General features: G+C 42.2%; 1 protein-coding gene across 5 annotated transcripts in view; it reads right to left on the bottom strand.

Annotated features, from left to right (window-relative positions):
• Window positions 1-2,318: 2,318 nt before the first annotated feature.
• Window positions 2,319-17,019, bottom strand: part of DAPK2 (death associated protein kinase 2) — a 60,331-nt gene continuing 45,630 nt past the window's right edge. For 4 of the 5 annotated variants that reach the window (XM_075505757.1, XM_075505758.1, XM_075505759.1 and 1 more), the window contains 3 exons: window positions 14,171-14,323; window positions 12,697-12,742; window positions 6,131-11,805 (listed from right to left, as the gene is read on the bottom strand). In XM_075505757.1, the coding sequence (XP_075361872.1) occupies window positions 11,170-11,805; window positions 12,697-12,742; window positions 14,171-14,323 (835 nt within the window). In that variant the 3' untranslated portion in view covers window positions 6,131-11,169. The other variant, XM_075505761.1, reaches the window with a different exon arrangement.

Below are 17,019 nucleotides of genomic sequence, written 5' to 3'. Positions count from 1 at the left end.
CTGTGCAAGCATCACCCCCAGACCCACAACCAGCTCAGCCATTCCTTCCCATCTTGTCACACAGCCAAAGCCCATCCTCCACCCCATCTGGGTTCCCCAAGGCTTTTCCTCAAACCACCCTTCCCGCAGTAAAGTTACTCACTCTGTTGAGGGCCACGACTTATTGCCCATCTGAAACTTTCATGTTCTCAGGTCATCACAAGCTCTGCCTCCAGACCAAACTTCTGCCCCTGAGCCTCGGCAACACACCTGGTCACCCCAGCTTGGGCACAGCTCTGGCCATCCCCCATAAGCACTCTGGTTCTTCCTGCCCCAGCTGGGTGAGGCCTACCCTGCCCCAGCTGGGTAATACCACTTTGTCAGGCTCACGATCATTGCCAGGAGATGGTGCCCTGCCACCCCTGCCCAACGGTAAGGGGTATCTGGCCCACCACTGCTTTTGACTCCTCTCACTGAAACAAACATGCTGAAAATAACATACTACCTATCACTCGAGCACTGAAGTTGATAAAGTTTGAGGTATATGTGAAGACAGAGTAGATGTTTAAGTGACAAATATGGAGACTGTCAGCCTGTTCACAGAGTGACCATATGGAAAAGAGAGAGGTAAAAGAAATGCCTCCGAGTCCTCTTCAATTTTCAACTCAACACTGTTAAATATATACCTCTTTTTTTCCCTGCCACATACAGCTTCCCTAAGCTATATACAAATGTGGATAGGAACAATACCTCTTATTAAAAGAAAAGAGGTCACCAGATGCACCGTAAATAGAGTCAGACAGCACAGACCAAAGGTAACACCAGAAATAGTGTACAGAGCTTCTGGGGTCAGAAGGAGCCAGACTTACCTCATTCCCTGAGGCTGCAGGACACAGGGGAGCAGTATAGGGACCTCGATCCTGAAGAAGCAGCATAGTCCATCACGGTCCAGCAAGCCTTCCCTCTTGCTTCAGCATGGGGCTAACAGCAAACCTACTAGCCCTCTTCGGCTAAAAGGCTAGCTGGTGCTAAGGTGACGGTTTCTCTGCAGTCCACACAGCACCACAACGGTCCTCCTGAAACAGCCATTTTGATCTGCTTTCTCCGGGAGCCCACCCTTACCCCTAACCCAAGCTGCCTGTGCTTGCAGCGAGAGCCAGCTCTCCACGGGGTGTCACCACGGGTGAGCGGAATAACGGTAACGGCCGCTCCAGAGGCTGGCCGTTACCTGCCGCTGGCCCGACCTCCACTCTCTCGCGCACCCGCAGGGCCCGCGCGGCGCCCGGCACGCGCCCGGCACGAGGGCAGCCCCTCACGGCAGCACCTCCATTTTCTCCTCAACGGCCTAACGGCTGAAACCTGCGGCTGCGGCTCCAAGCCCCCTCCCCGACCGCCGCGCTGCGTCCCCGAGTAGGGAGCCTCCCTCACGGCTCTCTCCTCAGCCGCCCACCCCCGAGAGAGGGAGGAGGGCCGCAGCCTACCGCAGCCGGTGGGGCACCCCGCGTACCTGCTTCCCCGGGGCGGCTCCCGCCTCTGCCCGGAGCCGGGGCAGCCGTGAGGGGAACGAGAGCCGGCGCGCGCGGGGAAGGCGGGGGGCCCGGGCCGCCACCTCCGCGCGCCGCAGCGCCCCCTGCCCACGTGCCGAAGGGCAGCTCAGCCCCGCCCGCTGCGGACAGGCTGCGGCCTGCGCCAGGCGCGGCGCGGCGGGGCCCGCGCCCACCCCTCGGCGAGCCCCTTAAATTCTGCCCCCTCAGGTGCGTTACCTGAGTGCCGCACAAACAGCGGTGTGCAGTTTCCGTGTCACTGACATTTCGGATTTCAGAGTGGAGACAGGGGGACTGACCTTTCCAGGGAGACAAACTAGCACATCGCTGCAGACCCCGCTTACCTTGTTCAGACCAACGCGCCAGCTCGTGTGGAAAGAGAGAAAGAAAGAACGAGATAAAAAAAAGAAAGAAAAAAGAAAGAAAAAACACTCGTCCTGCTTTGCAAAATTTTATTAGCAAATCAGAATAACAAATATATTTGTTGTTTTTGACAGTCTATACTATTTCCAAGTACATAAAAATCAGTATTTCTCTTAATAAAAACACAGGCACAGATTTAAAAACATCACCACTATAATAGCAATAAAAATAGTCTTATTTTAATAAAAATACTTGCTTTTTTCAGACTATCACTTACCTCCAAGTTCCTTACTGCTCAAAAATAGTACACAGAAAATAGACTTTTCTCCCGCGCCAAAGTAAATTCTGTAACGTAAATTGTTTTATTGAAGTGTACTACATCTCCCCTCCCACCATCCCCTTCTTCCCTTCCATGCTTCCCCCCCTCCCCCCCTTAATAAAAGGAACCTCTAGGTTGTTCCTCAGAACACACCAATGGTATGAAACTAACCCCTGCACTGAGGAAGGTGTCCTCCAGCACTGTAAACAGAGTTTTTAATTATACTATGCCTCCCTGAAGCAGGGCTTAATTTCCACCTCAATGGAATAGATAGGGTGATAAATACAGAGAACACCACATTTGGAAAAAACACAGTAAAACTTCCTAATAAATCACAAATGTTAGTCCCGAGAACAAGAGATTATACACTCACAGCATACTCCTATCTGGAACCGTCAGGGAACAGTTTGGCTTGACACAAGTGCTGCCTGTTGTGGTTTCTGTGCAATGAATGCCACGTTACTCAGGAGCCACGTGAAGCTACGAAACGACTGAGTGCCATAGAGAAAGGCCAACCCTGCCGCTCTGCCGTGACTAAGCCAACGCTCCTGTCCTTAGCTGACCTGGGCAAAATGATGACTGAAGACCGAACACCACAAGCTGTCTTAGTTAAGTGTCTTGTAATACCTTAGTTAAAACACCACCTTACATCTTTTATTAATGTAGAATTAATAAGCTGGAGCTTATTAATTAATTCACACTACGTTGCACTACTCTGTCTGCCTTTCTACTGCATCCCATCTTGCTCAACAGTTGCTAGGATTTTACATAAGAAGAATGACCTCATCTCCATGAGAGCACAATTCTGATGCAACAACCTAACAACTATTTTAACCAGGGCTTAATTTTCAGAAGTGCGATTTATGTACACATCCCGCAATCTCTAGTTTGGAAATTGAAGGTGTTTTGAAACTCTGGGAATTCAGAAAAATACCACTGGCTTGGAGTTTATTTGGTTTTTCATAGCCCAGGGAATGAACTAATGGTAACACATGGGACAGGGAAAGCAGGAATCAAAATTTGGTAGGTAAGCTGGGCAGCTTTTTATCCAAAAATATATTTTTAGTGTTCTATTTATGAAAGATTCCCTCAGACATTGAAACAATAGTTTTTCCTGTTACTGCTCCCTCTTAATATATACATTAGTACAGCACTTTTTGAGGATTCTGCCTCAAAAATTACACAGAAAGCTCAGAAATACCCCCTTTAATTGAATGTGAAGAGAAGCTCATGCCCTGCTCCTTATCCCTTGACCAGGCACATCTCACAGGCTATGGCAGCACAAGACATGAAATAAAAGGAAACTAAATAAATAGTATCAAAATGCAGTGCCATATTTGCCGAAACATTCATTCTCCTGCTTCCACAATTCCTATACCTACATTCTCTTTCGCTTCCTTCAACCTTCCCAGTCCAGGTTCACCTCCGCTCCCTACATGTCCCCCTCATACTCCTTCCTCTCCATTGCTTTTTTCCCCCACCACCTCCTTCATTTTATGTTTCTTCCCTCAAATCATACTTTCTGCCTCTCTCCTCCAATGCTTCTCATCCATTTCCTTCCTTTCATAGAAATACTTTCCCATCAACTGCATTTTAGTCTCTGCCTAAGCAAGGATACAAAGCTACAAATAAAAGTAGCATATTTTTGTTTCTTTCTTAGAAACTGGAAGCCAGGCAAAATTAACCTGATACTAGTTTTCAACACCAGTTCACACCTTCAGCTCTAAAACCTCAGCCTAGAAGTGACAACCATAAAGCCAAACAAAACCAGTTTCACTGTCAATCTGTAGTTGTTTCTAGTAGGCTTGCTTCTGATTTTTAATTTATTAAATGGCAAAATAAATATGAACTTCTAACAACTAATATATTCAACAAAAAAATAACCTAGTCTATGCACATTTTTTGGTACCAATTGAACAATACTGGCTTAGAAATTAAGATAGTTATAATGATGCAACTTCCTAGCACAAAGATGTTACATCAATATCAAAGTGCTTACTTCCTCAATTTTGGATACAACCCCCTGAATAAAACAGAGATGTTTGCAGTTTGGGTTACATGTAAACAGCACCTACACAAATAGGTGTTAATGAATCTCCAATTTGCTGACAATAAATTAAAACAGTAACAAAGTCTAATAAAGACTATTTCTTCATACACCTTGGGTTTTGGTGAAGCATCCTGCCATCATTCTGTAAAAACGTTGTATTTGGGTGCACGTAAGTCATTACAGAATTTTTTCTCTTGTTCATCCAAAAATTGTTCTGGCCTATCTCATCCTCTCAGTGGCCAGAATCAGCTGTACTCAAATTGACAATGGCAGTTGTGTTAGTCTTCAGCCAAAGACGATGGCCAAAGCACACTGCTTATTGCAGTGCAGAACTGTTTACTGCTAGGTTCATGAAATCAAGGTTACAATAGGTAATGGCACTATGATTTTCTCTTCAGTAACAGCAGTAACAGAGTACTGCACACAGCTAACAAAACCTGTCAGATATCTGCCATCAAACATTTATGCTATTAGCAAATACAAAAATTGTATTTAAAAATTTCCTTAAGACTCAATAACAATTTCCCTGACTGAAATAATAATGCACACAGTTTTAATCATTGTGTGGAATGTGAATTATTCTGCAGTAAAAGAATATCAGTAGAAACCCTACATCCTGAGGGCAGTTGATACCACAAATAGATTGAAGTATCACTGAAATGCTCATCATATAAAAGCACTCCAATCAGTGCTTGTGCTGCAGCATTTCCCTGGGAATCTGGATCCCCAATTTTCTAAAATGCTCACAAGGCATTTAATAACATCATCCAGCTGTCGGTGTAGCCTGAGAAGTGAGAAGCCTCATACCAAGGATTCAGACAAGAAGTCAAGGTCTGCTGTCATGGCTGCTTTTTTCATCAAGGATGAAAGCTTCCTCTGTCTCCTGCCCATGGAATTCTCATTGCATTACGATATGCTGCTTCTCCTCTGATGAGTGGCTTTTCTTTGTGAAAGATCCTCACTATCACTTTCACAGTTTCTCTGAAATAGAAAGGCCACAACATTTCAGTCACATAAATGAGATACCGTGCTCCTAAACATGATGTTCTAATATTATTAGTGCATCATCTACTGAGAAAAGTAGAGCTAATAGAAATCTCACAGAGTTTCATTCCAGAAGGTCACATGCACTGCAGGGGTCCCCCACCCTCCATCACACAGCTACTCACAAGAGCAGCAGTGCAGACTCTCTCCATGACCACTCATTTCTCAGTCAGACAGCATGGTCACTGCTATGGTATCCAAACATAATCAGCAGCCTCCATGCTGCTCCTTTACAGAGTAAATGTGGCTAGCACCTAAAGGATTTCTGGAGTCACCGGCTCTCCCTGCCCAACATTTCTGTCACAGTAGCACAACTTACAGCAGCATTAAAGACACACAAGGGATGCCACGGTCCTGTCTGGTTTCCCACTCAAAACCATTGCCATCCTGTCAGGCTGTGCATGCATATAAGGACAGCAAAAATGACTGCACAGTAAAATTGGTCCTTCTATTCTTCCCCTTTGAGAAAGGTACCTACCAAACTTTCATCCTGTATTAGGACCTTTTTCACCAGCGAACGAGATAAGTGGTTGCACAATGAGACAATACGGTAAGAAAGCTATGGAGAGAGGGAAGAATGAGAATTTGACCACACATATGCAGTGCAGACATGTCCAAGCATATTTCATTTATCTACTGCATGTTACAATTTTACATTCAAGCTCTATCTTGCCCTCTGATCCCATCAGGCTTAGGAAGCCTTACATGAGAAGGATTAAAGGCTCGCTGTCATACCTTCCATCGCCTTCTAGCGTATTGCCTTTTGAAGTTTTCCATGTTAACAACAGATGCTTGCCGAACCAAAGCCTGTCGCTTGTCCACTGGCTGGAAGATAAGAGAGCAATTTTATTTCCTGGCTCCCTTTGGTGCATGAAATACAAAAGATTCTTCATGTGCTCTGGAGCTGGCTGAAAAGAATGCTGGCTGGGGACGCTGTGGATTCATACAGGCAAAAACAGAAGAAAAATAATTAAATCTAGTCCACCCTGTGCCTGGACAGGACCCCTTTGATTTCAAACAAATTCCTAAAACTAGTGTATAGTCAGTGGTCACACCTGGCCCTCTGCACAACATTGTTCTGAGAAGTTCCACTGCTGCCCTTTTCTAGCCACTCAACCTGGCAGAAAAGGTTTATCACATGGCACGGACTTTGGTCCAGCCTCCACTTCTGCCTTCTGCTTCATAATGATCCACAAAACACAAACAAAAAGTCTGGGAACAGCTTTTCTAGCCAAAGGACAGATGAAGGACAGCCAAACAAAAAAGAGAGTAACTAAGGGGATGCTAGAGGGTGCTAAGGCAATGCTTTCACTTTGTAAAGTTGCTAAGGTGCTTCTCAGTGCACACGTGCATCATCTCCTTTTTCTCTGGATTGAGCTCATATCAGCTGGCCTTTATTCATGTCCCTATTTCTGAAAGGCATTGGGAGAGCAATGAAAAGGTTCCACAGAGGCCTGAAAGAAAGGAGATGGAGCTGTTGTCAGTGCACGAACAGCACTGCAGCACACTGCTGCTCAGGGGTTTTGCACGCGCTTGCTAGAAATCATGACAGAATAGGACTAAACACAGCATCATCACACTGTTAGGTCCCTTCTAAATTTTCAGATAGAAACTTGCACATTGTGCCCTTTACAAGGATATTTAAAAACCAAAATACGTTAGGGCCCTTTCCTAACTTCCAGCATGTGGCTCTTCATGTTATTCTAGCACATCTTTCCTGAATTGTGCTTTTACAGATTTTTCTTTTACCAGGCTGATTTAAACATCACAGGTAAGTTTGAGGCAGTCATTTCAGATCTGAAGATGGAGAACATGTGAATTCATGTAAACGTGAAATATGGAAAAAATTCAGAGAGTGCTAGCTGTACTCCGCAACCCAAATACTAAACTGGTGCCAGAGAGTAGCCCTTTTCCTATGCCTCACAAAGCTGGTTGATAAAACCCTGGCTGCTTAGCAAAATCTCAGGAAGGCTCAGGTAACCTGCCACTGCGAGTAATCTTCTGCAATTAGCCTGAGATTGACAGATCCCAAGCAAAATTAGAAGGTGGCCCAAGAAAAGTAAATCCATGACCAGCTTTGGACAACACTGGACTCACTGGGAATCACAGAATAGTTGAGTTTGGAAGGGGCCTCTGGAGATCATCTAGTTCAACCCCCTGCTGAAGGCAGGGTCAGGTACTGCAGCTTGCCCAGGACCAAGTCCCACTTAGGTTTCAAAGGATGGAGACTCCACAACCCCTCTGGGAAACGTGTTCCAGTGTTTGACTGCTCCTTTAGTAAACAAGTTTATTTGCTTTTTTTAATGTTTAAATGGAATTTCTTTATTTCAGTTTGTGTCCATTGCTTCTTGTCCTGTCACTGGATACCACTGAGGAGCACATGTGCTCTGTTTTCTTTACTCCATTCCACCACATATTTATACAGATTGAGAAGATCCCCCCCAAGCCTTCTCTTTTTGACACTAAACAATCCCAGCTCTCTCAGCCTCTCCCCCTTTGACAGACATTCCAATCCCTTAATCATTTTCACAGCATTCCATCAAACTCACTCCAGTATGTTTTGCTGACATCACTGTAATGAAATGGGGAAAAGTTAGCTGTCTTTTAGTATTAGTGACGAGGATACATGCTACAGCAGATCTGAAAAAACTCAGCCTTTGTCCTTTAACCATACCCAGAGTATGAGAACACAAGACATTGATACCCTGGCAATAAATATATGAGGAAAGAATTGCAATACCTGAGTACAGAAAAATAGGAAAAAAAAATATATATCAGAATGCAGACATGGGCCTAAAATTTTTGGATGCCAACCTGGTGTTAAGGAACAGATGTTCTGCAAACCCTGACACAGTCCTTCTGAAAATGAAGCACCTTTTAACTCCAAAACCACCTCAAAATGTGCATAGACCAGAAAACTGTATCTGACAGATTGAGGGGAAAAAAGTTCAAAATGGCATCTGGTAAAAGTGAAAAGAGAAAGGCCAGGAATCAACCCTTCAAAGATTATGGAGTTTATGGAGTGACAACCATTCCAGCAGTTCTGATCTGCATAGGTAGGAGATGGATAACCCAGAAATATTTATACTGAACTGGGCTGGAATACAACCAAGCCAGACACCTGAAGAAGCAAGAGTACCAAAGGAGAATGACAAACACATCAGTGAGGATTAAAACATTTTTTTTCAGCAAAATAATTGACAGTGTTTATGAGACAACAAATTCACTTTTCTCATCAAATGCTACAGGTATAGCATTGTGCAGATATCTCAGCAGTAATTCAAGGAGCGATCAGCTAGGCCTCTTTCTCATTTAGATGTATACACCATTTGCATACAACAGAACTGGGACGTTTAAGCATTAAATATCATCTCCTCATGCTGCAAATGGCTAGCATGGTGCAACAAAACACTGAGTAGAAATCAATTTGAAGTGGCAAAAATGTCACTGGCTAAATGTCATCTGTACAATCATGATGCAAAATTTCTGAGTGCCCTTTCAGCAGTAGAACCATCACTGAATCAAAATAGCTCACTTTACAGTACTCCAGATTGTTAATAACTGCCTCTCAATTTCTAAGTAGCCTGCAAACCAGTGACCTTGTCATTTTCTCAATCATTAGAATATCTTCTCAAAAGCAGTATGTCAGTGACCTCCTTCAGCTCGGAGAGCACCAGCTTCAAGGACTGAGTCACAACAATATTAACCTCACCCAAACACGCTCAGGAACAGAGTGGCCTCATTTAATGTTCCTCCTCATTGTGCCAGTGCATTTGTTTGTAAAGAAAATCTACACAAACAGAGAATATGAGATCATGGCTGATGGAAGGCAGACTCTCTTGAGAGTCTTTTCTGCAAATATTAACTCTCACTAAGCTTTAAGTTACTTTTTAAGAATTAAAACTCTCTCCCTCATAAAAAAATCCTGTGTTCCAGTTCCCCTGGACAATATCTTGTGGGTCTTCCAGCTCAAAGGAACCTGCAGAAGTGACAACTGAAGCATTCTGATAGAATAAAAAATGGACATAAGTAAAATTCTCAATACTATTTGTCACAGTTGAGCCCAATTCTCCCCAGCCATTAACACCAGCTTGCTAGGGACATCTCCTGGCTATCTACACTACTTTGAAGCTTTTGAAAATTTTACATCTTGTCCAAAGAAAGACGCCAAAGAGAGCACATCCAGTTTCCATCCTCCACTGAGTACAATGACAGGAGTAACAATACCCCTACTGAATAACTGTTTTCAGAACTCTGAATTTTCACCAGCCTCTGCACATCTTTATGAGGACATGGCAGTGATGGGTCCACTGTACTCTACATAAATTGGATGAGAGTATGCTTTTATCTTTTTATCTCAAAGTAAAAAACAGTATTCTTAATAGCGTTATGAACAACAACAGTTCAATTTAGTTAGGTCATTAACTTCTCTGGAAAAGGAGGAGGGAGGCTGGGCAGTGAAAGACATACTCTAATATATATAGAGACATACTCCATATATATGACATGTCTATATATAGACATACTCTTATATATATATATATATATATATATTTTAGATCTAATAGATATATATATCTATATATAGATCCACTCTAGATGGACTTGAGCAGTGATGCAGGGATGCCTGGCTACTATCTCATGGATTCTTGTAGCTGCTTAACAGTCACCTTGCAGCAAATTCATACAGCTAAGCAAAGGGGCTGTAAACTAGCTGCAGAACCTAGGCTGGCAACTCTTCAGTTCACAGAAGCCTGACACCTCTTTTTCAGTCACTAACTACACCATCAGGGAGCAATCGCATCCTGCATAAATAACTATTTATCGTGTTCAGAAATGAGATGGGCACATCTGTGCATATTCATACAGTATAGTCAAATGACTTCTTTGAAATATAAGACAGCAGGGCATGAATCAAGTTTGGGCCAACTTTTCTTTTACCTTTCTAAAACTTAAGGAAAAAAAAATCTTCACACCAAGAACACTAGTCTCAAATCCTACACCATAGATTAAATTAGTTGTAGCTTTGTCATCTTCTTTACTGTAGAAAGCTAACCAGAGGTCTATGTTACCGCTTATCACTCACAAATTAATATTCGCACTGTAAAATTACATACAAAGTTATTTGATCAGTTCATTACAAGTTCCCAATTGTGTCTTTTGAATAGGATTTCTTTGGTATAGGACAGGAAACTTAGCTGAATTTTAAACTAAAGGATTAATCAACAGCTAACACCTTTGATGGTAAAACAGATCACCCTGCATAACTGGCCTAAAAAATAATCTTAACTTTTCTTCATCAGCAGCCATTTCACAGAAAATTTCCACAGTACTAGCTAAATGTTAAATTACTACACCATTTACTTTGCTTTACAGGACACATTTAACCTTTGCAAATGTTTCTCTCATATGGTCTATAGAACTGCCTGCATGCAGCAGGTCTACGTGACCATTTCCTTCATCCAACCAAAGATGCTATCATGAGATTTTTATTAGTTTCCAGGCAGCCAGCTTCTAGTAAGTACAGACTGACCTACTCTTTATTCCAGGTTAATTACTTAGTAATCTTCAGGAACTGTAATACATGATGAAGTATGATATAGGCAATGCAAAAGGCTGTGGGGTTAGATGTGTCCATACAACTGTGATAATCCAGTTCCTGTAAGTTCAGACACTGACCATGGGAAAAAAACTTCAACACTACAAACCACTGGGAGTTTATGGTTTTGGTCAGCATCTCGTGCAATACATCAGAATTTCCATTTTAGTTCTAGGTGATGTTTTTGTGTGGAATCTATGCACTGAAAACTTTTTAAACTGCTGTACATTGAAACGGGCAGCAAACCCGGCACCTAACCTGATCTACAACATTACTGATTTGATTCTGCTACATCAAGATTCAACCCTGCAAGGAATTCTTCACAGCGAGATCTATTTAACAGCTCCATTAGTGATTCATTAACATCTTTGTTGAAAACAGAGTCAAAGTTTCCATTCACACAGGCTTCATTTTCCAGTTGAAAACTACTCATTAAATCCTGTATCCACTTAAGTTCCTCAGAAAGTTCTTGACTGAGAGATTCATACTGACTCTGCAGATCAGCATATTTCCCAGTTATGCCTGTAAGACTAGCGCCTACAGTCTTGGTATCTTCTTGTAGATGTCTTTTCAGAGATTCAATTTTACGGTATTCATACTTCAGCTGAGACAGCTTGTGCCTCACGCTTTCATTCTCTTCTTTATACCAAGCTTCTTTCTCATTATAAATGGAAACCAGAGCATCAATGTCCTCCTGCAAGGAATCATGGGATGCAGCCAAAGTGCTGAAACCCCGTTCCATAAGTGAAATGTCTTCTACTACTCGGGCAAAGCGCTCAAAGTTGATGTAGGTATTATTGGGAGGCATACTCGAATGGCACTTTATGGTGTATTCTCTCAGGCGTTTTGTCTTCAGCTGTGTGTTCTCAACCTTCTTGTTTTCTTGGACTTTTGTTTCTTCTTTCAGCTGGTGAGTCGTCAGACAGAGGAACCAATATTACTGAATGTTTACAAGACAGTGCAGTAATTCAAAAACTCTACACAAAAGATGCAGCCAGAACTTCCACAATGCTGGGAGATTCTTTGCTCCCACAATTTTCCTTCATGCATTTGATTAAAATGAGAAAAAAACCAAACACACAAACCCAAAAATCAATGTGACAAGTGATGTACATTCATTCCAATGTGATAAGTATAAATAACAGGGCCACAATTTATTTTCACGTTAGTTTTTAGCAGTTACCAGTCTCAAAGCTATGAATATTTGTAAGAGGAAAAACAACAATCCTGAAAACACTCCAGTTAATATTTTGTGCAATGCAGAGCAAAAACTGAATTTCAAACATCCTCATTAGTCATGCCGAGATTAGCTACATGTATTTTCAGTAAGAGACTTATCTGCAAAAGCAAGCAATGTTTATGATGAAAAAAATATATATACAGACACACAAATCAACACACTTGGTACAGCAGTTGTATCTTGAGAGAAATTATATTTCCCACATTGGCTGTAGTCAACTCTCAACTCAAGAAAGCACTAAACCCAAGATGTAGTATATGTGCATGCAAACAGAGAAAAATGCAAAGCACAGTCTAATGTAGGATCCTGGAAGTGCAACAAACATCAAAGCTTTGTCCCCCTCTTTTTGAAAGTTATGATAATAAAAAAAGTCATTTGCAGAAATCTGAGGATTTAGTCAGACCCAACAAATTTCTTTCCAGTGCATCTCTCTGAGACACCTAGGGTCTCTAAGTACTTAGAGGACAGTTTTCCATTTAACACACCAATAAGAGTGAGAACATTATCTCTGCTTTGCTCATGATAAACAGCAGAATCTCTCTCTTTATTCAGTCTTACCGTTATCCACGGATGAGACAAAGCTTCCTGAATTGTAAGCCGTTTCCTAAAAAACAACAACACAAAAAAACCCCAGAGACTTGAATGAGAAATACCTTGTACACAAGTCCATTGACCCACACTTCTCCCAGGATTCATATAAAGCATTTAACATAATGCCAGGACTAACTCTCAAATTTCAAGATTATGTTTCTCCATGAGGCATACTGCTTGTGTGTAGTTTAGTAACTGTTCAAAGTTTCAGTAAGGAGCTGTCCTCACTCCACACAATTTTAATTCTTACTTGATCAAAATCTACCTGTATTTTTGTGTATCCTTCCATAAAAAGTGATAAAACATTACTTTGTTTTGGTCATCCTGCATGCTTAGAAAATAAATCCTTTCTATACACCTTTAATACAACTGTGTCTGAATCAAGGTATACAACATTAATTATATCAAAACTGTCCTTTGGAACACAATATTACATCACTGCAGGAGCTGCCATTTCCTGAAAGCCACATTTCTGAGAGGAATACTTCAAACCTAATCAAACCTGATCAATCCTAACTTCCTTCTGCATTGTGGTAGCTTGGTGAACAGCACATTAAGAGCACTGAGAATCAAAGGTAGAAACACAGCATTGCACAGGGACTGCATCTGTACATGGCACAAATATCAGTATCACTGACTTGTCCTTTCTTAAAAGGAGGTTGCTAGACCTGTACAAACCTCTTGTCAAATGTCACCTACTCTAACCTATTCTAAGGCCTGAGGATATGCAGAAATCTTGACTGAACAGCTTGCCTCTTTCTAATACCTATTTTCTCCCCTAATTAAGCCATTAGAAAGAACTGCAACTTCCCTCCAGGACAAATAGGGTTATGGGGAAAGAGATGCTACTTCTGTGTGTACTTTATTAAAAGCAAGAAAAACTATAAACAGGTCTGCGGTTCCTATGAACTTTGGGAATTCTTATGGGAATAAAGATCTGCATAGCTGTCACGCATATTCTAGGTGATTGCAACAGATGCAGAGACTTAAGGAACAATTCCACTATGAGCACACGTAAGATTTTTCTGCCCTTGCACCACTGGGAGCATATTCTGGGATCATGTCACCTCCTTGCAAGTAGTTCATAATAGACTGAAATACTGGAGTGGTAGTTACCCAGAAAATACTCAAATACTGGAGTGGTAGTTACCTAGAGATTTTGCACACCATTTTCAGCCCTTCACCTACACCCTGTTGTACCAGCTTGACTCAGGGGAGAATTCAGTCCTGAAGTGAAATTGAACTGAGGAGATTGTGGTTCCTTTCGTTAGGGCTTCTGGGTGCAGTGATTAACCAGGGGCACAGGAGCAGAACTTTGCCTCCTGCCTGGCTCTTGAGTGGCAATACACACTGCAGGGAAAGCTTTGCAGATTACTTGTCAGGCTACGTTTCACCAGGTTTATCTTAGAGACAAATGGTTCCTTCTGAATTTTTTATTTACCGTGTATCTTTCACCAGGAGTTTCTGAATAAAATCTTTTGCCAGGTCACTGGTATTGCTGAAAAATTCTTCATCAAATTCATAATTCACAGCTGTGATGTTGGCAAGCGTTTCTTGTTTAGTTTCTCCAAGGAAAGGCGATGCACCACTAAGCCTAGATAAGCCAGAAACAAGAATCAATTGGAAAAATAAACAGCAGAGGTCCCCTAATGAAATTACAGTGACTGTGTAATATACTCTCAGGACATTTGTGGATCTCGTGTTGTAGCAGCCAAGCCACATGGGAAATAACAGGTCCAGCTTTGGCTCACTACACCTGTGGTTGAGTCAGACTCACCGTGAAATTCTCTAGTGCAGCACTAATGTGTGCACACAGAGAGAAATGCACAGATTTTCCTCTCCTGTCTCATTGAAGTCATTGCTAAGCAAACCAGAAAAAGCTTCAGCTGAGGAAAGTCTCTATCCCTGTGAACCCACAAACACTACCAGGCAGAAGCTGCTAAAGTAGTGCTTCTATAGATAGAAACCAATAAAGTAGTGTTTCTATAGATTTTATCTGGGTAGAAAAAGTCCTGCCCCTACTGCTTTTCTGTCTGCAAAGCTACTGACAAGTTTCCTGCACAGTGGGTTCAGCCAAGAGACCTTTCTCAGCTGGAACCAAAATACAATGTGTGATCGGAAGTCAGGTGCATGGCCTTGCCTAGGGGCCAACTCTGCCAGAGAGGTAAGGCCATGCTGCTCATTAAAAGGAATCCACAAACAAAAGGACTTTGGCTGCAATAATATCCAACTGTTTCTGAACAATGCAAAATTTCATTCTGTTAGCACTCTGCTCCAACTGCAAGGATATAATGGAGACATCATCATAATAAAATGCTATTCAGCAATCTTTACTTAGACAGAAAAAGGTTTCATCCTGCTTTGCCTATCTCTCAACTGTGACTGATGACCTTTATCTTTGATGACTATTTACCTCTGCTCCATAAAACTCAAGTGTCAGAACAGATTCACTGCAGACTCCTCCTGCCCTGCCCTGCCTTCCCTCCCCTCCCCTTCCTCCCTCCCCAGTCCCACACAGATGCTGACTTGCAAAAGTCTGTTTTACAGGAAATGTTATTTATACCAAGGAAATTGATCTCATCTCTTTTTTAAAATCTTCTGGGCTATTATTATGCTTATCTATTACGTCTAGCTTTGATAGCATAGTTTTAGGATGCAGCAGGCTCAAAACAGGACTGCAGCAAACTCCTGGGATCTAAATTGAGGTTTTGAACACTAAACTTCTTGCTTACATGATCCTGCTCAACAGACCTTTTACCCTGTCTGTATTGCCCCTACCATGTTGACTGGGAATTTGGGGGTAAGCAGGAAGTTAGATGGGACCACCTGGGCCATTCAGCCCAGTCCCCAGCTACCACATGTGGTTCTATCCACAGAATAAATATTTGAGTGCATAAAGTGTTTCCTCTCCCTCTACAACCATACAATGGCACCAAAGCAGCTGACACAGCAAGGCAGCATGAGTGAGGTCCTCCAGTTGTCTTTGATGCAGTAAATTTCACCCCATAAGCCACAGTCAATCTCAATTCATAACAGGTTTTACATAGTGCCTCTTAAGCTTTTGTTCCTTTTCCGTCAGCCACAAAGAAGGCTACAAGCAGGCACCTCACCACAGACCATGGGCATTGTTCCAAAACTAAAGCTTGGAAACCTGCCCTAGAGCTTTGGTTTCTTTTCGCTTTCCCAAACCTGTGCCATGAAGCAGCTGTAATTCCACCTTCGCTGGAAGCCAAAGCCAACAGTGCTCTATTCTCCTCTGAATTTTTTTTTTCCTCTTTGGGACTCAGTTTTGAGGTCTGTGAAATTGGAGGATTCTCAAATCCTAACACCTAATGCAAATGACTTTTGTCATATCCTGACTCAGTACCTGTAAACATCTAACAGCAGACCTCAGTAGTAGAGGCTTTGCCCTTACAACCCAATGAATTACTCCACTGGTTACTGAATTATGGACTTGTAAGCATTTTGATCTCTAACACCTGATGATGGCATCCACTTGATTGCTGCCATGTTTGTTGAAGTAGGCGGTATCATTAAACACACCCCATTTATTCAGAATTCTTCAGAACAAGAGGCTTTAAAATTAACAGGCAATACTAGTTAAGGGCATACAAATTTCTAGTATATAGTGTATCATGCAAGCTGACCCCTCCCATCATAAAAAGCATGCTCTTTTTTTCTGATCATTTGCAGGGAGACAATTTTCAACCTTAATTACTATGGCAATCATTACTAGCCAACCAGGTAAAACAGATCTCCTACATTGGATACAGTACAGAAACCTGCTTCATTATTCTGCCCCCAGGACAGAACTCTCAATGCAATAGAAAAACCTCAAGAGCACCTGGCCATCTGTGCATCACTGTAATCGCATGGTAAGTATTCCCACCTGCTTATCTTCAACTCCTAAGTTTTCCTCTCATCATTTATGAACGCACATAAACAGCAATTTACAAAGTTTATTCTCCTGTCAAGTACACGTGTCACTGAAGAACAGAGTGCTGATAAAAAGCAAGGGTCTGGACGATATTTGAAACCCCTTCACCTGAGCTTGGGCTCGACCAGTATCCCTATCTTTTTCTGCACCATAGGACAGAAGGGAATTTGTTGCATGGAATCTGATTTCTCAGACCATAGCTCTTCTACAGCTTTTGGAGTCTAAGCCTTGGGTACAGCCCAAGAGTGGATTTAATTCCACTACATTTATTTTCCACACTGAAATGACAATCCCTCCCCTTCAAGTCTCCGCACTTGTACTGAGCCTCGATCTGTGTAGTGCAAATCCCTCTA

This window comes from Mycteria americana, chromosome 6, assembly GCF_035582795.1.
Source record: "Mycteria americana isolate JAX WOST 10 ecotype Jacksonville Zoo and Gardens chromosome 6, USCA_MyAme_1.0, whole genome shotgun sequence".
NCBI classification, from domain to species: domain Eukaryota; kingdom Metazoa; phylum Chordata; class Aves; order Ciconiiformes; family Ciconiidae; genus Mycteria; species Mycteria americana.
This window is presented reverse-complemented; position numbering and strand designations above follow the sequence as displayed.